This window comes from Diadema setosum, chromosome 17 (assembly GCF_964275005.1).
Source record: "Diadema setosum chromosome 17, eeDiaSeto1, whole genome shotgun sequence".
In the NCBI taxonomy this organism is placed as follows: domain Eukaryota; kingdom Metazoa; phylum Echinodermata; class Echinoidea; order Diadematoida; family Diadematidae; genus Diadema; species Diadema setosum.
In genome coordinates this window covers 16,485,570-16,508,055 of record NC_092701.1, presented here as the reverse complement: position 1 = coordinate 16,508,055, position 22,486 = coordinate 16,485,570, and the positions used below count along the sequence as shown (strand labels likewise).

The 22,486-nt window shown below is 41.6% G+C and overlaps 1 protein-coding gene across 1 annotated transcript; it reads right to left on the bottom strand.

The window, feature by feature from the left end:
- Positions 1-5,386: 5,386 nt before the first annotated feature.
- LOC140240813 (uncharacterized) lies at positions 5,387-21,253 on the bottom strand. The gene is made up of 3 exons (XM_072320585.1): positions 11,702-21,253; positions 6,333-6,646; positions 5,387-6,070 (listed from the first exon to the last, which is right to left on the bottom strand). Exons 1-3 carry the CDS (start codon positions 21,251-21,253, stop codon positions 5,398-5,400), a joined length of 10,539 nt encoding a protein of 3,512 aa, XP_072176686.1. The 3' UTR covers positions 5,387-5,397.
- Positions 21,254-22,486: the final 1,233 nt, after the last annotated feature.

Genomic DNA, 22,486 nt, shown 5'->3' with positions numbered 1-22,486 from the left:
AAGAATGCAACACATGTAAAGACGTCACAGCGATAAAAGGAAGTTGTATATGCTGGTTGATGATACATGTATATACGAAAGGAGCACATACATACACCAGTAAATATGCACTCATCACCACTGTGCTCTTCCATCGATTTGACTCACACCCTGTCCAATTAATGAGATTATTTGCCTCGAACCTGGCGCCAAGAGCATTCTCTTCTGGATATTCTTGGCATTGGTTCAGATAAATGCAACTGTAACATTTGCTTGGGAGATTTGTTTACTTACAAGAGAGGTTTGATATTTTCATTTAAGCATTTCTTTTCCCCTTTTATGTACATATGAAGGGTTTGTTTGCAAAAACCGATAAGTCCATTTTTGAAGATTTTAAAGTACGATCTCTGTCATAAAGTACAAAATAATACCTTTTAAATGATATATTGGTCCCTACATATAAAGGTATATTTTTGAAGTTATGGTCAAAAGAAGCAAAAATTTTCTTATTATTCTCTTTATTTTTCTTGACCTTTAATCGCAAATATCTCCATTTGGCAAATATGGACTTATCGGTTTTTGCAAACAAACTCTTCATATGGTCTTCTTTGCCCTTTACTTAGATGTGTATCTTCTCAGGATGATGAAACGCAGTCTTTCAAAGAGGACATGAAACTCACGTGCCTTCAGCAAACATATCATGCAGTTATTTCTCCGCGGTACCTGACATATGTTTGGTTTATCTTATCTTTTTGCACATTCGATCGATATTGTGATGTATTGAAAGTGTTCGGAGGCGTTGTAATATCTACATAATTATCTCCAATATATTGTTATATTTCTGATCAGTGATTGCATATAAACTTGCCTTTAAAAAAAAAAAAAAAAAACAAGATTCCAACATACTTTGAAAACATCCATTTGAGAAAGACTAATCACTTTGCAGCCCAACATTCCAGTCTTCTTGAGAGAGAGTTAATCATTAACTATCGTAGGCAAACAGTATGGTGGTTCTATCATCCGCAGCCCAGCTAGGTTATCTACAAATTCCATACAGCACTGATCATGGGTTGTGCTGACTACGCTCAATGTCAGGTATACGGAGGTATACATCGCTGAGTCATTACCTAGCAATGCAGAAAAACAAATCTAGTAACATGGCGTAAAACTGCCGCAATAGTTCTCGTGATGATGTCATAGGTATTTCTTTCTACACATGTTATACCTTGTTTAACAGTTTATTTCCATGACACACTTAATTCAATCACGGGGTACGTGGTATGATTAATCAATTCAATTAATGGAAAACAATGGTATAGGCCACTATACATATACCTAAGATACCTACAGCTATCTGCATTTTAACTTGTCAAACAATGTCTATCGCCTGTGATATTGTTTCGCCTGGAAACTGTTTTGTTGCTTTGGTTGAAAGAAGATAATTGTGTATCCATAAAAAATTATACAATTTGAAACTGTAATTCTCGTCGAGAAACGTATAATCAAGGGTCTATCATATACTTTTTCCTATAACTGAGGGTATTCGAGTGCAGAAACATAGGCCCTACTGCATGCAGACTTACTAAAGTAGACATTCTGAATGCTGAAAAATATCAAACAAATATATTTGGATGTATGTTCACAGAGATATCATTCAATTTGATTTCAACAGGTTATTTACGGCATTGGATAAAAAAAAAATGAACAAAGCATTTCCCACCACAAACCACAATAGTAGAGGCTTCGCTCTAATGATATTGCTAGATTTCTGTTGTCCATACATTGTTGCACGCGACAGTGCATCTTTGATTCAATTCGTTTGTGATGCAATGATGAATACAGTGCATTTCATCCTTTTGTGACTCACCACGTATAGACGCAGTGGGCGAAGACATTCACACCCACACACACTACTCTCACACACACAGCAGTCAAGAAACATCTACACAGATCGAACATACGACCAAAAAGCCCATTTGATATACAGTACCAGAGCTCTGGTGGCATACGGCAGCCCTCTCGACCTTTGACTTGCTGTAAAAAGTAATCCAGTCCGATACCAGACTGAATTCGACAGATGTAAATATTAATGTACACCTGTGAGGTTACGCCTAATACGTCATGTATTAAAGCGGCACATTATGGAGTTCACTGTGCATCAGTATGTAATTACGTATTCAGACGTTAGAATGAAATGCGCTGCGTGCGCCAGGACACCACGTAAATCATTTAACATTATCATCTCTTTTATACTTAAAACGTTATCCTTCATTGAATTCGCAATGGGTACGACTACGAGTCAAGCACATCGACTTAATACAAATTTTCAAGCATGAGATATGGGCTTCTACAAGTGCACAAGGTTGGAGCAATAAATAGACTTGGTACCCGGCGTAGGCCAATATCATAAGACACTAACGATTCATGAAATACGTGAAATGATACGTCTGGCTGTTATATTTCCATCGAAAATGACCACACCCATACGATTTAAGTGTCTTGACGCTGCCAGATGGCAGTACATCACATGTCGAAATATTAGATGTGTATGGAAATTATTTAACACCTTGCTGGTCAGAAAGCTATTCTACAGCGTTCAAGTATAGAATAGCAATTAATTCAACTGATGATCCGAGATGTTCTCTTGAATGTGAATAATGTGTTCAGCGTTAGTAGTACCTACTACTTCTTCGGCTGTATTCAACAATGTTTTTAAAATCATACTAACCAATGGTTGCGAATTTCGTTTGCAAAAAGTAGAAATCGTACTTTGTAGAATTCAGATAAAACATTCTCAACACCTTCTCCTTGAAGCATACCTTCTTGAATTCAGATATGTTTTCGACACATGATTTTTTTTTTTGGCATACTTCCTAGATTTCAGAGACATTCTCAACACTTTCTCCTCAAAGCACACTTTGTAGATTCAGATATTATCGACGTAGATGGTGGCACACTTGTATGATTGAGTTCAGAGATATGTTTGATAGAGGCCCGCTTATGGCTAATCTGCTGTCGCGACAGTAGCATATAAGAGTGTGCTTAATTTTTTGAAAAAGAAGAAGTAGAAACGTAGAAAGAATATCCGAGACCTCGGCCCTAATGCTAAGGAGTCTCGGTGTGAAACAAACTCAAGACCAATGAACCCAGTTATGATTTATAGTTGCAATTGATTTAGAAGAATGTCAGCCTGTTGTTAGTGAGTTTGATGAATGTTGTCTGAATTACTGAGGTAACATTTTTAGGCCTATGTGGCAAGGCCTGAGAGTTTAATTGATAACGTGATTATGTAGTTTTGTAGTTGTTGTACTTCTTGGATTTCATTATATTGCTCCATGTTTTCAAATGGACATCTAAACATCATAATTCTGAACAAGAGTTGCCACTAGAAGTGGTTTTGAACATTAATACATTGTAGTTATAAATAGAGTATGTGAAGCAGATAACTTACTAGAGATAATTACAAAACTCTGATTGTATAGATTGCGAATTTGATTGTGTGACCACTTACTAATATATGTGAGTAGTAAATTCTGACTTACATTCAGTGGGCGTTGTCAGTATAGTCATGACGTCCGCGACTTCAGATACACAGGGAACACACTGGGTACGGATTGGTGATGACGATGACCGGTCCATGGGTAGCAGTGTGGTGCTGGTTGCCATGGAAACAGCTCTGAACACCTTACAGTCCTCATCCTGGAGGGTTGAACTCACCGTAGACACTCCTCTATAACACGTGGCAAGAGCTAGTTTGTTTCAGCGTATCAAATTAAAGCATTCTCCTTCACCAGCAGGCGATTTTCTCGAGTATTACAGGTTGAAGTTCTTTCGCAAACGTGTTGATCCAAGAGAGTCAATATCAGTCCGTCAGAGAAACACGAAACAAATAACACTTCCCTGTAGTTCATCTATGTGCGATCACATGTATCGCCTCGCGTGCTCCTACGAACCAAGTTCTTTATCTTAGAATATCGATGCTATGCGATCCCCTCAGTCTGGTAACACTTCACATTAGCACACAACCCGTGTGGTATACCCTCTGCTCACACTCTTCTAGTAAGGAAATGACACTTCGAAAATAAACGCTTGAGATCATCATCATCTCAGCATTTTTCCAGTTCACAGTTCTCCAATCACGACGGATCACTGCAGTCTACGATGTGTTACAAAGAAGTACGCAATAAGAAGTCCTTGCAAAGTCGTCATTAATCCTTACTGCAGGCAGTTACTTTAGTCGAATTCACGAGGTTTGTGGATGAGTGGGTAATTGTAATGTTCGTCTGAGGGTCTTAAGCAGTCTTTGGACAAGTGATGACCATTTTTATGTTTTTATGGAAAAGAATGGTCATATAATTATCATAACAAACATTAATTGCACCATAAGCCACGTGATAGTCCTGAATTATCATTTGAATGAATGTCCAAATAGGGCTTCTTGAAAACATTCTGGTTGCATAAATTTCTATTTATTTGGCCATTAGTGTGAGACTTTGCACTTAACGAGATATGAATAAATTTCATCTCATGATTTGCACATACGTGCTACAGTTTCAAGCAGGGTGGCTTGCTAGTCAATGTGATTACACGAAACCATTCCAGCTACTGTAGATTAGTGATGAATAAGCGTGCCGACATGTTGCTATGCGTTGCCATGTGTTGCTAAGCACCGTTAAAGGTAATGATACTTTGACTTGTCGTCGCCTGTTCGCTATATACTGAACGAGCAATAAGTTGGTCACTTTCTAATCAGACCTGTAGTTTTCTCTCATTCTGAATCTCAGGAAAGCGGCAAATATGACATCCAAAAGCGCAAATAGCCATTCTGACTGGAACCACACTGACATTCTTCTTGAAGTTTGTTACAGCGTATGGTGAACTTAGGATGAATTTTTTCCCCTGTGAAAAGGATATCACAGTTAATTATGAAGAATTGGAAGCGTCCTTTGAGTGTCGTGCTGCGTGTAGTAAAGCAAATATCTCTCCTACGCAGAATATGCAACCGTCTCATTCGTCTATCGCACGTACTCATAGTTCAAGCTCAGTGCCGATGAATTTTCAAAGCTGAAGCAAATCAACAGTTTTCAGTTGATGTAAAACAAACACGACTAACCTATATAAACTTCTAGTAGTGTGAAAGACGCATAGTTCGAATACAACACAATATTTCCAACAAATTCTTGCAAACATATACAATCAAGGTTCTTGTTGGATTTAAAAATTGTTCATCCATCAGGAGATAAAAGATAAAAAAACAGTTCCACGGTCACAACACATTCACCGTAGTATAAAAAAAAAAAAACAACTATATCTCCTGTCATGTCCGAATATAAAGTGGACGACTATATAACACTGGCACAACGCTGGATCGTCCATCCTGCATAATACTGGACGCTGATGTTAATCCCACTCGTGTCTTTACACCGTCATTTCAAGCAGGGTAACATTGTTGACAGCTTTCTCTAACTTCTCCATCTCGGCATCGAGATCGACAGCCGAGTCGATAGTTTCAAGGATCTCGGGGTTCTCTGCCCACTCAATTGTGTCCTGGTCTGTGTCTGGTATGATGAGGCACATGAAAGTCTTTCCCGTATTGCCGTCACGTGGATAGATGGTCACTGGAGAGATGTGTTGATGTTCATCCACCCATCGACAGAGTTTGTCATAAACGACTGGAAATTGGTGCCTGAGACTAACTCCACGATGGCGCAGCTCACGCTGAATGTGCACGAAACACACCTGCCTTGCCTTTTTATCCAGACCACCCTCCGACGGAATTCCAGGCGGTGCTGTCAGAATGAGTGTTTCGCGGTCGCTTGGGGTATTGACCTCGCTCCCGGGGCCATGTAGGTCGAAGAGCCGAACTTTGGCACACTTTCGAAGCACGATGCCAGGTTTCCGTGGCAACGGTCGAGTGGGCGTGTCCTGGCAGGCTACAATTGACACGTTGAGGACAAACTTGACCTCCGGATCGTAGTTCATGCAAGTCTGTTGTAGAGAGTTGTAGCGGCCTTCTCCCGATTCATCCAAGTCTTGGACTGAGAGAAAATCAGGCCACGAGCTCAGCTGGTCTAAACCTTTGGTGATGTACCTGAACAGAAGAAAATTAATGTATTACGGTACAAATTAATTGAGTACACTCTGTACATGATGAATAGAAAGCTACAGAATCATATCTGATCTACTACTCTCTGTGGTCATATGGCATTAATGGGTCACCATTGCTTGCGACGATTTCCATCTACTCTTGGCAGCTATGATATGTGTATGTGTTCATGTATATATATTGATATATGGCCTATTAATTATACATATATTAAAATATTATGACAAATCATGCTTTCCTCCCTCACCTGTAAGCCTCCTCGACACTGGAGAAACTGAGCATCACTGATCCCAGTCCCCTTCTGGCGAAACCCTGGCGGGCGATCCTCGACAAACCTTCCTGAAGAACCTCGTTGTAACGGCTATGGTAGATAACATGCTTGCACAAGCTGTTCACTCGTCCATACAGACATTTCTTCTTGTGGCGATTCCAGTGAGACTTGCGACAGTCACGTGAGCAGTAGTAGGTGTAACAATTATGACAGGTCTTGTAGGATTTTCGCGCCTCGTGCAGACTTCTTACTTTGCTGCACCGTTTGTAGCTACATTTTACCATGATGGCCTGAAAATTAAATGAAAACGATTCAATAAGTGTGAGTAGAATATTATACACCTGAAATAATCGACGAGACTATGAACAGCTTATTGGTAGTACTTTTGTCTTTGTTCCGTTGTGGAATATTCTACGAATTTACTTGCTTTGATATAGGACCTACTCTGTCTGAGCATGCAATGCAAATTTGACGTTCAGTTTTGTTGTTTTGTGTTTTTTATCACTTCTTGTCATTATCGGTAAGAAGTTTGCTGAATATGATTGATTACGGAAAGGTGACAACTTAATTAAGGAAAATCCTTGTGGAATCAATGTGTAAACCATGCATTCCAAATATTCAAGCATGCAAAATGTTCTGTCTTTCAACTATGAAGAATCTTAATCTTCTTTAGGAATATAAAAATTCATGTAAAATAAATCAAACGAATAGACCAAGATCCTTTTGGACAATTCATCTGAGATAATGTAAGTGCAAATAGGTATCCTTGATAACGAAAAGCAGCGTCAAGAACAAAATAAAAATTAGTCATGTAAAAAGGGAGAGAGGCTTGTATCATTATACCAGTGACGACACATTAATATGTTAAAAGGTCTTTGGAAATATCAAACTTAGTGAATTTGAAATATTTTGGCAATAATATTGAATCTTTGATTAATGTCGCATTATTCATCTAATTTCGCATAAGTTTAGTCAATGTATGTGATTGTTTAACTCTGTAAACCACTTCTTGTTAAGGTTAACTTTCCATCGCAGCCCGCAGACGTATGATAACGATAAATAAACAGTGCAACGCTTGATTAAGATTGATCATCATGTGGAAACGTTCTTAATGAGCTATGCAACAGGTCATCGATTTATCTGGTGATAAGGTTGTAACATTTCTAATGACAATAACAGAAGAGTACTCCTTTTCCCATAAAATAATAATCAAAACGTAAACCAACAAAGACCGCTGTGAGAAAGTTGTTCTCCGAAACCATAGTATACTAGCATCATTACAAACATGCATTTCTGACAACTTTTGAATAGTTCGACGGTATTATAAACGCTTGTTCATGATGAGATATACAACCTCAATATTACGTGACATCTAACAAAACGGAACCTTGAGATCCATTCTTACAGTAGGACAAAGGTCATAGATTTGAGTGAGTGAACTCTAGAAGCCGCTCTGGGAATAACAGTAGCTCGGCCTCGCGTAAAAACAAACAATGGTGATACCTCAAAGGATGCCAGTTACGTGTAATATTCCTTCTACTGAATGCGTCGCTATCAGTTTCCTTCACACAAATGTCATCTTGAGTTGTTTGAAAAATGCTTTTGGGATAGCGAGGAGGTCAATAATTGTATTCTTTTTTAGTTGAAATCTTGACCGTCAAGAGAGAAAAAAACAAAAACATAAGGAAAACTAATCATCAGGAATGCAACAAACATTCCTTAATATAATGGTATATCGTCTATTATTTTAACAAGATTGAGAGTGAGATTGCATTTTTTTGTTAAAACTATGGATAACTTCAAGAAAAGAATTTTAGACTCGTCTCACGCTCTGGGCGAACAATAATTTCACATAGCCCTCATTCATATACATTTTCTGACTAACATTTGAAAAAGGAAGTCGCGTGAAAATGCCTTTGCGAGGCTGAAAGGCTGCTTATAACATTTGCATATTGTCTTGTTCGGTACAACGCTGGAACTATACAATGTTGTTGGTTTTTTTTAACGATTGAATGAAGGTCAAAAGAAATCATGAAAAGATATGAATTCTATTGCGCTGGACAGCAGTCGGTGGGTCCCACTATGACAGAGAAATTTTCACGTCTTTTCAACGAACAACACCAATCAATGCCAACTGAGAATACCGACTATACAAATAAGCACATGATACAGAAAGTGCGTCTCTATACACATTCTAGAATTAAGCATGTTTCATTGATAGTATACATACAGGTAATCATTTCAAAGCATGCAAACTTACATCCTTGAAGAGACGGGGTAATATGAGAAAACTGACGAGTTTCAGAGCGTAAACAGCAGAAATATCTAAATAGTTAAAAATTGTGAGGGTATACTACGGTAATGTATCAGAAGTTACATTGGTAAGAGGTAACAGTGAATTGATATTGGAAAAACAAATTGTTTCTAGATTGTGTCTGCTCCCATTGCAAAAAAAAAAAAAAAAAATGGATCTAATAGATAAACTTTGTGTGTTTGAGTGCTGATTGCCACAGAAAACCCCATAATGTTAGCGTCGAATGCACATAAAGTCCCTGGTACAGAACGGGTTAATAAGTTGCTTCAATTTTGTCATGATGACTGAAATGGATTAAGTGTCGGTAGTACGTGGTATGACAAACAGACACATTGATATGTTGGACACATTCACCTGTACACATTAAATGTGACTACAAATTCGACAGAAACTAAATTTCATTGTTGTCGAGATATCAACATTCAGTTCACTAATTTATCAGTGTATCCAGGTACACTGTACAGGTCGGAGACAATCAATTTCATGTAAAACAATTAATGAACAATTGAATGAGAACAATTGAACAATTAATGAGAGTCGTTTAAAAAATACAGCAAAAGAGAGTGTGTAAGAGAGAGGAGAAAGTAACAATGAAACCCATTTGATTGAAAACTATTTGAGAGAGACATTTAACATGTACATCCATAAAGGAGAAGCTAGATTAAACTCACAGGTATAAGCACCGGTATGACCAGTGTCATCAGATGTCGATAATGATGAAAATGAGAGAAAGGCAAAACAGAGTCGCAGGAGTGTGTACAATTTGTCATTTCATGCAAAATATAAACAAAACCCTGCACAGATTTCGTAAGATTTCAGCGACACTTTGACAAGGGACACAGCTACTGATTGATGTACACATTTTGTTTTGTCGAGGAAGAAAGAATGGAAAAGAAACATTTTTATGACCACAAAAACAAGTACTTTGATGGAAATAGCGACGGTCACAGAATTACATTTCTATCAAAACTTACTCGATCTTGGCAGAATAAACACTTAATGTCTCCTATGGAAAGGGAGAAATGGCCGAGGAAGACAAGGTGACGATTAAGATAATGATGTTAAAAAAAGGTTATGAATCCAAAGTCGCAACGAGATGCGTTTTATATGGCCATCGCTTGTTCTAAAGTTTGGGTATCAGGATATCAGTCACCAATAATATAATGCGTAGACTGTGAATGATACACGTGAAGTGGAAGGACCTCAACGGCATATCTCCTGTACACTGAATATTATGATATAAAAATTCCAGCATGTAATATCAATGGAAGTCAAGTGCATTCAACGTGCAAGGAAATTACTTGCAATATTCATTATGTTACATTTTTATGTCGAGTGTTTTAGTGCGGTCTAAACTGTCTATCTTTCCAAAGCGACGAACATTGTGTTATAATTGCCTGTGCTTCTGTCTCGTGCGCGCGAGAAGATGATATAAAAGAGATTGATGTCTTACAGCTGAAATAGTTAAATCATGGTGCAGTCAAATAACTATGCTCTCCACAGTCTATACTATTAAAATGAATTTGTATCTATAGACATATATTCACCTGTACCTGCAATTGGCATCTCTACCCTTTACCTCACCAAAAATGTCATATAAGCTCTGAGAAGACAACTTGTGTGCGACACCGAGAGCTCTCACTCTCTTATTCAAATGGAGTAAAATAGTAATGAAAATAAATATATATATATTTGTGTACATACATACATGTACAATATTATGTTATGTACATTTTATCAGTAATCACGATCAGTCAAGTCCACAAAATATGTGGTTTCCGATGGAATGTCTGAATATACGGTAGCACTTTATATATCATATTATAACCATTCCCTCTCAGCTTAACAAGGAAAGGTAGATGTTGATCTATACAGACCATGGTCCTTTGAATGACCAACAAACACTTCCCACGAGCTCAATTCATGGGCAGTACAAAGAAGTAATCGTATTTGCAAGTAGCCGCCCTGAAAACGACTGAGAACGATTGTTTGTACCGGCTGGAATTTGGGACGTGTTTTTTTTTTTCTCTCTCTCTCTCTTCTTTTTTTGTCATTGTGTATCTCTGCGTAAATAGGTATAGATGCCTACTATAGTTCCTACCGTGGGTAACACACACCGATAAAGGTAGCCTGAGCAGCGGAATAGCGGAAGAACGCTATAGGGGGCTTTTATTTTACGTGGGTCTCGAGTAATGGTACCAGGTACGCACTGATACTGAAAGCGCTGTGGGAAATGCAATATAGTGAGCTTCATTTCTGCACTCGTTGGAGCATTTTACAGTCAGTTTGGATTTTTTTTTTCTTGTCTGAATTATAGCGACCTGCTGTTTTAACAATCATATAATAGATGAAGTCAACTATCTACTTGTGAACTCAAGCCCCGATTGCTTGATCGCAGTTTAAGCAGTACGACCGATACTGACGATGATGATAACACCACAAAAAGAAAAAGAACTGAAAACAATGGTCATGCTTCTTAGGAATGTACCAAATCATCCGAAATAGGGAGGACACCCGCTACACGATATTAGATAAGCTTCGCACTACGTGCATTCTATACATGAATACAATGAACATCATGATAGAAAATATGAAAAACAGAAAATCAAAGTTGGCAAGAATTTCTTCCCGTTAAAGATTTGAACGTTTTGTTTCTTTGTTGTGTGTGTGTGCGTGTCTGTGAAAGATGGACCATTGATTGTTGCAAGAAAGTTTGTATGTAGGTTGGCTTTTTGTTGCTTTTTTTTTGGGGGGGGTGTTCACCTTCTCTTGTAATATTAAATAATAATTGTAAATCAATCTAAGATAACAATAGGTTGCAGTTATATGAAAGTTCTAAGCTATCGTTATGTATCTATAGGTTATAATGTGACTTTTAGTAAACTGTGCAATATAAATTCCAGGATATTGCTGAACATGTGCGATGCACATTTTGACAGCATTGTAAGTTCTTTGGTATTGTTTTGTTAGCTTGCTCTTTAAGTTTTTGACTACTTTGTTACTGCTATGCAATAATGTTGGAGGAACTCACCTCTTCGGAAATGTCTGAAAGTCCTTCTCGACTCCTGGTAATGTTCCGTCTCTCGCCGTCTTGCCCGTCGTCGATGATAATGGACTTCAAAACTCGCCTTCCTTCCACCGTGGTCGTTTGACTGGTCAGTTTCTTCTCTCTGGCCTGGACCTCGTCTTGCGATATGACAGTCTCTAGCGAACTATCACTCTCACTAACTGATTGGTCAGGCGTGCTCGACATCGACATCGACGAAGCATCCATGTAAGACGAGTATTCCGTGAAGGAACTGCTGGGGGATCGACTGGTGTTCAGACCAAGCAAGCTGTCCACTATCTCCTCCATGGTGACAGATGGTGGCTGGACACCACCTAAGTAGCGGGCGTCATGCAGATTTTGGAAACTCGAAGAGGCAGGTTGATCCCAGTGTGGCGAAAATGCACCGATGTCATGGCGACTCCGGTGAGGACCACTATCCTCGGTAGTGTCAGTTACAGTTATATGAGGATGTGCGGTAGGAAGACTGCTATTTGGTTGAGAATGACCGAAGCAATTGATGGTTGTTAGAGTCGATTGAGCATTATTGTGGTGACCAAAGTCATTTCTTTCTTGTATTTCGTCCGAAGATGACTTTGGTCTCCACGATCTGGGATAAGAAGGCTCATAGGAAGTCCCATTTGTGTTGTTGTTATTCATGTTGTAATAGTTGTAAGTCGTGGATTCATCATCACCATGGTAACCAGAGTAATCGTTGTGAGAATTAACGCCGTAGTTATCTACGGGCGAGCTAGCAGGGCTGTTCAATTTTGCCTGAGTGTGATGTGAGGTCCCCCAGCTTTCGTCTGGAGTCGCGGCTGGTTGCGTGTCATGCTGCTGCTGCTGAGTGTCCAAAGAGGATACATAAAACATGGCAGATCCACTAACACGTTCGTTTCTTTTCACAGCGTACTGGTACCTATCGTCTTCTCCTACTGACCGACTTCTCTCTCTTTCTTCTGTTCTCGTTTCTTCCGTATACTCCTCTGGACGTGAATCAACGACTGCTTCGCTTGAGATATGTTGGGGCTGCTGTGCAAAGACAGGTAGTGCGTTTTCACTGGAACGAACATCTTTGTGAATTTCATCACCGACACTGTATGAAAGATCTCTCCGAAGAGGTTCACTGAACGCGGCTGTTATTGGAGTGAAGCCCGGTGTGGGTTCTTTTGTATCAATAGGGAACTCAGAGAAAGACCAAGCCGAGTAGGCAGGGGTGGGCGATGATAAACTTGGAGATGGGGAGAAACCTGTGCGGAGACGCGCCTCTCTCACAAAAGACATTCTTGTCGAGCTGGAAAGCGATAACGGAACCGCAAGAGGACGCTGACCGGTTGGTGTAGGTGGGCCGCTCATGATTTGTCGTGGTTTGTAATTTCGATATGCAGGGAGACTCCTTACGTCACCGCTCATTATTTGCTTGAAATGGGACGATTTACGATACCATTTAGGCAAGTCCATTCGCTTGAGAGTTTCACGCATTCGAGCTAGTTGCTGCGCTATGATTCCACCGGAACTCGTTCTCCAGTCTGTCTGCGAATTCAAATCGTCATCGCCTTCATCAAGCCAAGGGCCTGGAGTACGCGAACGTCTGTCTTTCTTTGCACCTGTGTCAAATGGAACGGTCAACTCAGTAGTGATGCTGTCAGTATCTGATTCATGACCTGGTGCTGAGTGCCTATGCTCTACGTTATTCAGTTCTTCGTCTCCTATCACCGGTTTATGACCTTTGTTTGTTCCGGATACATTATCGTCACCCAAGTCTCCTTGTGCAGAAGACTGTTTACGAAATTCACTACCTGATCCACCAGCGAGAATATCAGCAATCACATTTAGATTGTCCGCGGCGCTCAATGACAGCCGTGGTTTGGGAATAGGAGCTGATCTATGCTCTCTCATTACAACGCGTTCTTCATCTGGTGAGCAAACTGATTCATGTTTGTTTTCCGCCTGACCAAATATTTCGGTTGGCTGCTTGGAAATGGCGGCATTCTCCTTGCCTCGAATAATCTCCTCGGTTACAAGTTCATCGATACGTTCGCTATCAGTGATCACAGCCACATTGACAGTTTTCCAGTCTGCTAGGGAGTCATCGATGAAGATTTCGTCACCGTCACCAGCTGACCACCGACGTCCGCGTACACTGATGTTAACAGGCTGCTCTTTATCACTCCCCTTACTTTGCAATGCTTCGTCTTCTGAATTTTGATTGAGTTTGTTTGTAAGTTCTCCGTTATCAGTTGGGCAAAGTCCAGTATCTCTTAACTGGGAAGTAGCGTCATGTAGTAACGGCGCATGCGTAGAAGCATCTGTAAAGACAGATGTCTTATTTTTTGTGGAGGAAATAACTGGACTTTCAGAGTTTGTTTCACAAGGTAATGGGGCAGGCAAAGTATATTGCAAAGAGACATTGTGGGATGAAATTGGAGAAGTTTCGAGTTCATTGCCCTTTCCAGTCACTTCCTCCGCAGGCAACTCATGCAGTGACACTGGTGGTTTGACTTTGGTAGGAGATTGTTGTCGCTTGGTGAGGAAGTCTTGGTATGAATTCAAGAAGTCATGAGCTCCAAACTCCTTGGGAGGAGTAGGCGACCTTAATGAGTCTGCCTGTGCTTCATTCGCGTCACCGTAGGCTTCATATGCATCAAGGAGTTCGTCGTCACTTTGTACAATCTCGGCTCTCTTAATGAAACTGCTCTTCCTTTGCAAAGGAGAAACTACTTCGTCACTTCCATCGTCATCGCTATCACCGATGTCCATCTCCTTTTCATTATCATTTCTATTATCTTCGCTGTCACTTTCTGGGTCTGTGCTGGTAGTGTCACCTTTGCTGTCAGAATCCTCGCATTGAACTTCCTCCATGACAGCTGGGCTAGTCACTTTATTACTTTCTTCTCGATTAGTGGGATTTCGACTAACTGGTGATGAATGAGAAATCACACTGGTGTCGATGATTGGCCTGTCTTCCAGACTTTGATATGCGCTTACTATACTTCTCTGAGGAGATACATTATCTGCAGGTGTCTCAGTGGTGTCAACAAATTGAGTCTGGATGGGTAGTTGACGATACTGACGAGTGGACCAATCAAAGGGAGGTTCATTATCAAATGTGTATTTTTGTTCTCTTATTTCAACTGGAGGCTCGGGTCGAGATTGCTCATATATGGTACTTCGTTCGTAATTCAGCCCAAACTGGGGACCGTTCTCACTTCCTGACACCTCAGGCTGTGAAGACTTTTCTGAGGAGGCTTCGCCGCACTCTACAACTCGAACTGGTTCGTCAGCAGGGGATATTGGATCGTGTACTGGTTTTGCTGTGATTTCAGATTCGAAGCCAGACTCAGTTTCTTGTTCAACATTGGTTTCATCTTCAGGAGTAGTAGTAGTAGTGCCTTCGTTGTCATGGTGACAAATATTTGATGGTTCCTCACTTCTACCCCATAAGCCGATCATAAACGATCTTCCGACCGTCTTCTGGAGAACGGGAGGATTTTCTGCCGAAGATGAAATCGTATCTCCTTCACTTGTTACTTCTCTTTTGACATCAACGCCTTTATCATCATCTGCATTGTCAATTTTGGCCTCAGCTGCCAAACTTCTGTGATGAAAGCTGTATTGTCCGTTCTGTGTGTTGTCTGTGTTCCCAAAATGACGACTAGCGTCAATTATTTCGGTTTGAACTGGTTGATAGGCATTTCGTGCCTGCCATGAAAAGTTGATAGATGCTGTCGCTTCATCAACTGATTTTTCCGTCGACGTAACCTCTTTTCCTGTCTGGGGTAATTCAAGTAGGTATTCTCTTTCAAAGTAAAGTGGTACGTCGTCGTTCCTTGATGTCTTGTCTTCAACGATCGTGTCATCACTGTCTGTTTTCCCCGTGTTATCACTAGACTGTTGTTCGATGTCTGCCTCCGTCCATTTCCTTCCCCATGTTCGAGGTTCTTCCTCAAGCTGCACTATTTTCACCGGACTATCGCTGGGTGTAGCATAACGTGTTTCATCTTTTCTTCCATTTTCTTTATAGTTATCTGATGATTTGCTATAACGAGCTTTGTCTTGTATGATTGATCGATCACCATCATATATATGCATAGTATCACCAGTGGTGCTTTTCTTGGCCACCTCGGCGTCTTCGAAAAACCCATCCCCACCAGGCCATCCATGGGCTGCTTGTACAGTCGATGGCATTGGTATGCTGCTATCTTGGTATGTCCTTGGGTCAAATACTGTCGGTTGTTGTGAAGCAAAGTGCACGTCTTTGAGTTTGGCTTCGTGGATTGGTGTGCCGATATATGGTGTTTCAATGACCTGCACAGCTGGACTCTGACCATTCACACTGCTAAATGTCGTCTCCACGGTGACGTCACCACTCTCATCTTCGAAAGAGGAGCCTTCATCTGGAACGAAAACATATTCTGCATTACCGCGCTGAGGCTGAACTGAAATTTCACCGACAATCTTAACTTCCTTGATGCTTTCAGTTGTATTTTCTGTTTCGACGTCGTCATCATCGCTGTCATTTCTATCTTCCTCACTATCGTCTTCGTGTTCCTCCGTAAGACCTCTCTGATAATCATCACCATCACTGGTATATGACAGTGTTCCCGTGACTGTACTATGTTCTCGTGAGTATCCCGTTTCAGATTCTTCAGGAATTGTTTCAAGTGTTGGATAAACAGGCAGCTCATCGTCATCGTCATAACATTTATTGTCAGGTGGCTGTGGCATAGCTTGCATGAGCATGATTTGTGGTGAAATGGATTGCTGAGGTTCAACATCTTTTGGCTTACTTGGTTCGTCCTCGTCTGAATATGCAACAGATTCACTGGTGTGGTGAGTTTGCTCACTCATGTTATGATGGAATCCAGGATAGGTGCCGTCGCTGTTTGGAGGTGATTGTATATATTCACGATATAGGTGATCCGGTCCAGCTGGTTCGGCATCAAAATGGACACGAGGTCGAGCCATTTCCATGTTTAGAAATCTAGAGGTAATCCCGCTGTACTGCCCGCTTACATGTGGTAGGTCACGTGTACTATCAATGGGTGGAGCAATGTCATCACGATGATGTATGTCATATTGAGAAGCTGGTTCATGCTGAATTTCAACAGACATAACATTCGAAATTTCAGTCTGGGTATCAAAACTTGCAGGTCTTTCAGGAGGAGAACCCACGGCAACGTCTGAGGTTTTCGTAGACTCCACGCTAGGCGATGTTTGAATTGATATAGACTGAGGATGAGGTTTAGGTGATGTTTCATACAGTATAAGATCAAAATCAACTTGAGAGCTGAAATCTCGATCAGGGATCGTCTGAACAGCTGTCTCCGTCATCACAGCTGGGAAATCATCATCTGTAACCTGCACAGCGAGATCTGAATCTGAACGAGTTTGAGCATATGCTGTAGACAATGTTGGTGGGAACAAGAGTGATGGTGGAGGTGCCGGTAGATCCGATATGTCATCTGTCATTGGCGTTGAATCTCCATCACTCAGCATCATCTTTCTAGCTGGGATGTAGTCAGTGACTGGCTCAGGTAAATTCTCCGTCAATTCGTGCCCTGATTCAAGTGAGGCATGGAATGACTCTCTTGTTGGTTCTGATTTCTGTTCTTGCAATTGTTCCAATGCATGTTGATGTGTCACTTGGTATTGGTGTTGTGTACTTGCTATCGGCTCCGCCACTTGTTCAGGTGTCTGTGTAGTCATCTGCTTCGATGTATGGTTCTGCTTCTGTTCAGGGACCTGCTCAGATATTTGTTCAGAAACATGTTTCGGCACCGTTTCAGATATCTGGTTTGATGTTTGTATAGGAAAGTGTTCATGTATTTCTTCCGAAATCCGGTTTGATGTTTGGTCAGATGAATGCGCAGATTTCACCACTTTCTCTACATCAGGTTCAGTCGGGAGTAAAGTAGGCTTTTTCATCTCAATTTCCATGGTAGTGAAAGGCGCCTGTTTCAATCGTTTCTCGCTGAGACGAAAGCCAGCTTCAGATGACCCTCGGTCGTCGTCCCCATGCGCCCTGCCCTTCCTCACCTTGGGTTCCTGGTCGAGTTGAATGATAGACAACATACTCTTCTCATCATCGCTATCATGGAAGAAAGACTCACTGTCACTACTCTGAGGGATAGGCGATGGTTCGGGTAAATCATCAACATCCATGCGTCCACTTACAGTGAAATATGCGTGGTGATGGGATTGGCTAGTCTGATTTGGATAAATATTTTCCTCCTCGTGATTTACATGACCTGTTAATTGATGATGTATGCGTAGACGCTCACGCAATGCTTCCTCATCCTCCTCCAACCTCCTCTGCATTTTCGCCTGTTGCTGTTTTTGTTGCTCCTGCTCTTGTTGCTGACGGCGAACGCGAGCGGCGGCTGCTATTTGAAGAATATCGACGTCATCAGGTGTGTCTAAGGCTAGACTCCTTTGTGAATCATTCAATTCCGAGTCAACACCTAATGCTGTTTCTTTAAACACAGTCCTAGGTTTGGGAACAGGGGGTTTCCGTTGTCGCTCTGTTGGTGGTTCATGCATTGTTCCATCCTCTTCCTGCAATCCCGTGTGCTGACGTTCCTGTTGCTGTTGTAGTATATGAGGCTCCGCCTGTTGTTGTGGTATTGCATGCACTGTTTCTTGGTATGATGGTGGTTGCATCTGCAGCTGTAATTGCGGCTGTACTACATCTTCCTGTTTGCTCATTTGTTGCTGCTGTTGTTCTATTCGTTGTGATGGGCGCAATAGTTTCGGCGAATGCTGAAGTTGCTGCAAAGATTTTCGCATGGCTTGCGGTGAATGTTGTTGTTGTTGTAGCTGCTGCTGTTGTTGTTGTTGTTGTTGTTGTGGATGTCGTCTTGCTTCTCCTCTCTCTTGCCCATGTTGGGTCACAATTTTCCCGTCATTGGCAAGTCTTTGTGCACGCCTCCCCTGAATTTTGGATTGCTTGGAAGCAGCTGAGGCAAGTGCTGATTCTTGTCGAACAACTTTCAAGCCACGTTCCCGTTGAAGTTCTTCGTCCGGTTCCCAGTAGAAACAGGTCTCCTTCATCGTGACATGTGGACCTTGTTTGTTATTGCCCCGCCCCAACCCACCACTGCTATCACTACTTTTGGACGAAGAATACGCATCCTCCTGATTTGATTGAATTCTTTGACGATTTTGAAGGGAAGATGTATCGACACTCCGCGGTTTAGCCTGAGTGGGTGGCTGCAACAAATCTTGTCCTGAGTTGTACATTGGTGGCGTTTGTCTACCAGTTGTTTGTTGTGATGTGGCATTGGACATAGTACCTCGATGTCCACGATGATCTCCTGCATGTCGCTGATTGTGTGGTTCCTGTTGTACTCTAATTACAGGATTTTCCCTTGGTATGGAAGCATACGAAGGATCAGGCCCTGGGCGAATCGGGGGTTGTTTTTGATAATGTTTCCGCTGCTGTTGCTGAGCTAAATCACTGTGTGGCGGGGGTGGTCTTGCGTGTTGCTGGTCTCTTATGTCCCTCACAGCATAAGGTGATTCGAGGTGCGGCTGCACTCTCATCCTATCAGGTTGACCTGCCTGGCCAGTTCTAAAACCTCTGTGAGGCACAGGTGGTGGTGGCCCACCAGCACTCGGAGCTTGTTGCTGGTGTTGCATGTATTGCCGCTGCCCATGTCTCAATTGTGTTTGTTGTGGTGGATGTTGCCGATTTACTGCTACTTGTTTCTCCCCGGAATGTTGCCCTTTGTGTCCATGATGAGGTCCAGAAGAAGAATCAAATTTGGTTGCCTTTGGCTGCTTTGTTGGTTTTTCTTGTGGCGGTGCTTGGTGCGGTACCCCACCCCTTGGGTTTTCAACAGGATGCCGTAATTGAGTAAGAATGGGTCTATTTGGAAGCCGAGGGGGAGGCTCATGTTCACTGTGGAGCGTGTCATCCGATGCTATTGAGACTATGCTTGATGTGTCATGTAAAACAGGCGGTTGGAAATGAGGAGCCGTCCCCCCTTGATTTATGCCTCTCTCTTGTCGGAGATTATAGATTAGTTGTTGTTCTTCCGGGGTCAAGCCTTGGATTGATGGTGCCTGTAAGGACACTGTAGATGCTAAAGTCTGCCTTGACACTGCTGGGGAAGGACCAAGCATGGCCCCCGATTGAGTTGGTGGTACCCCACCCCCTCCTTGCCTCACGTGATGTCGACCATCAAGCTGAGTTAAGAGTGGTCTCGGTTCTTTATAATGCATCTCATCTGTCCCCATTCTTTCTCTGAATTGATGACTTCCATTACGATTCAAACTACCATGATGACTCTCACCGGCATACCTTGGGTGTACATTACTACCATTTCCTCTCCCATACATTCCACGGGATACATTTGCATATATTGTTTGCCCATCAATCTCCGTCTGCTGCTGAGCAAAGGGTGCACTATTTGTTACTTGCATGCGAGTATTCTCTGCGATATATAGTTTATCAATTCCATCTTGTTGCCTTTTAATCGTCGTCTGAGTTTTATCCGGTCTGGGTTGAATATTTTTTAGAATACTTTTGGGAACAGGGGCATTTGGATCATCCTCTACGACAGCTACGTGAACAGCCTTACGCTTCTTCTTTGTATCCTTACCTTCTCGCCTCCGAGCATCCGCGAGATCGTGTTTCCGCTGTGCCTCCGCTGATCGCACGATCACAACTCGTTTTTGCTGCTTAGGTCCAAATAGCGACGCCATTGCACTCGATTCCAAACTTATTTCTTCAGTAACATCACAATCATGCAAGTTTTGTATTTCCACACATTCGCGATCGACGCTTACATATCCAGTAATTCCTTTTGGATCCGAACAGAGAGGTGACGCCTTGCAATCTTGTTTCAAAACGCACGAAATATGGCCGTTGGTTGCTTCGAGTGCCGTCACGACGGAGTCTCTATTGACATAATTTGTATGAGGCGAAGACTGTGCACTTTGTACCGTGCAGCCCAACGCCTGGTCCGTGTTATTGTTCGCGACAGCGGTCACATTGGGACGGTCTATTGTTGACTGCTCGTACAAGCATAACGGCTGCCGGTGCAAACTATATGTGGTTTCTCTATTGTCACAATTGACATAAAAATCGCTCGACAATGGTAAGATTTGCGTATTGCCCTTAGGTTCTTTGCTCACGATTGAGTACTTCCCGTCCTTGCCGAACACAGCGAAGTATCGAGCGTTCGTGATGATGTGGTTTCGTCGTGATCGCGAAGGTAGCGAAGACTCGGCATCTGATGGCAAAACGCCGGCTGAGGTGATGCGCTCAAATTTCAGCTGCAAAGGTTGTTTTTGTTGACATCGTCTGTGTGCTGGGCGAGGCGAACTCTCCGCGCTACTGAGAGGTTCCACCTCCTCCGCGATGCTCTCGAGGAAGAATGGCCATAGTCGAGCTCGCTTTCCTACTCCGACTAGCCCCGGGATCGATTTTCCTCTCAGCTGCTTTAACAGATCAGAATTGTCAATATTTGAACAGAGGTCTCTGTAGTCTTCGTGCTCAATGATGGCCCTATATTCCTGTATGGCCTGCATACTACATACTTTATTCCTGTTCCCATCTCCACGTAAACAATGCTTCTGTTTGCTCTTTCATAATATCTGAATGATAAACCTCTTCAAATCACCATCTACCCTCATACAAGAGACGATCATACAATCAACACAATGCTAGTATGGATGCGAGGAGAGACTTTTCCCCCTCATCGCCATCTGCTCTAACCGAGCGTCGCTATTGGTCGACAGGCTTCTTTCTGCATCGATTGCCTCTGTTCTGATTATCATAATGCACGATGTCATCAATATACTGCGGAGTGCATTGCAATCCTGAAATTTCATCGATGTAATATGTGTGATGTACACAAATAAATGAGCTGACGAGATAGCCTTACCTGACATAATTATCATTTACAATGCATTATTTTAATGAACGACACGCATCAGCCCTCTTCCCCTCTTCTGTTGATTTGACAATATCACTTTCTGTCAGATTATTCCAATATGTTTAATGTAGCATAAAAGCCGAAAACAATGACAGCTACTTTAAATGTTAGAATATCAAAATTGTGACTTTTCTTTGCCGGTTCGTGGTTAGCGAAATATTTTGCATTATACATCATACATAGCTCACTCAAGAAAAAAAAGAATAAAGTGTTCATATATACCTTTGCCTTTTCGCGTCTGCTTCACAAGGTAAGATTATTCCGACTCAAGGGCTTTGTAGAACTAATCTAATAATTTGTGAGTGGATTGATAATATCATCATGGAAAATCTTATCTCAGAACTTATTCACTTTGCTTGTTAGGTCTATAATCCGGAGCACCATTAACTGATTGAAGATTTTTTTTTGAGAGCCCAATAGACAATATATTTTCTATACAGCCTGAACATTTGCCTGTGCGGAGTAAAAAGTATTCCATCATAACAACCAATTATTACACCTAAAAATGTAGTGTAAATATATTCATATCCTCGCGCACTTGTCTATAATTTTAATTTGTTAAACTATTATCGACCAGATCAGGTCACCCTTTTTCAGTATCTAAAGAGCAGTTTCACACTATGCTCGTCTTTACCTCAACACAGACTAATTAAGCAGACTAAAATAACGGTAGAAGTAACGGTAGAACTAAGACAATTTTGAATGTTCACATGTAGTTTTACCTATGAACAATGAAATTTGGCGTAACTATTTACGCAAATAAGCTGAGGTGATGAGAGTAAATATCATCAACTCACCACTCTTCCACGGGTATAAGAGTAAAAAT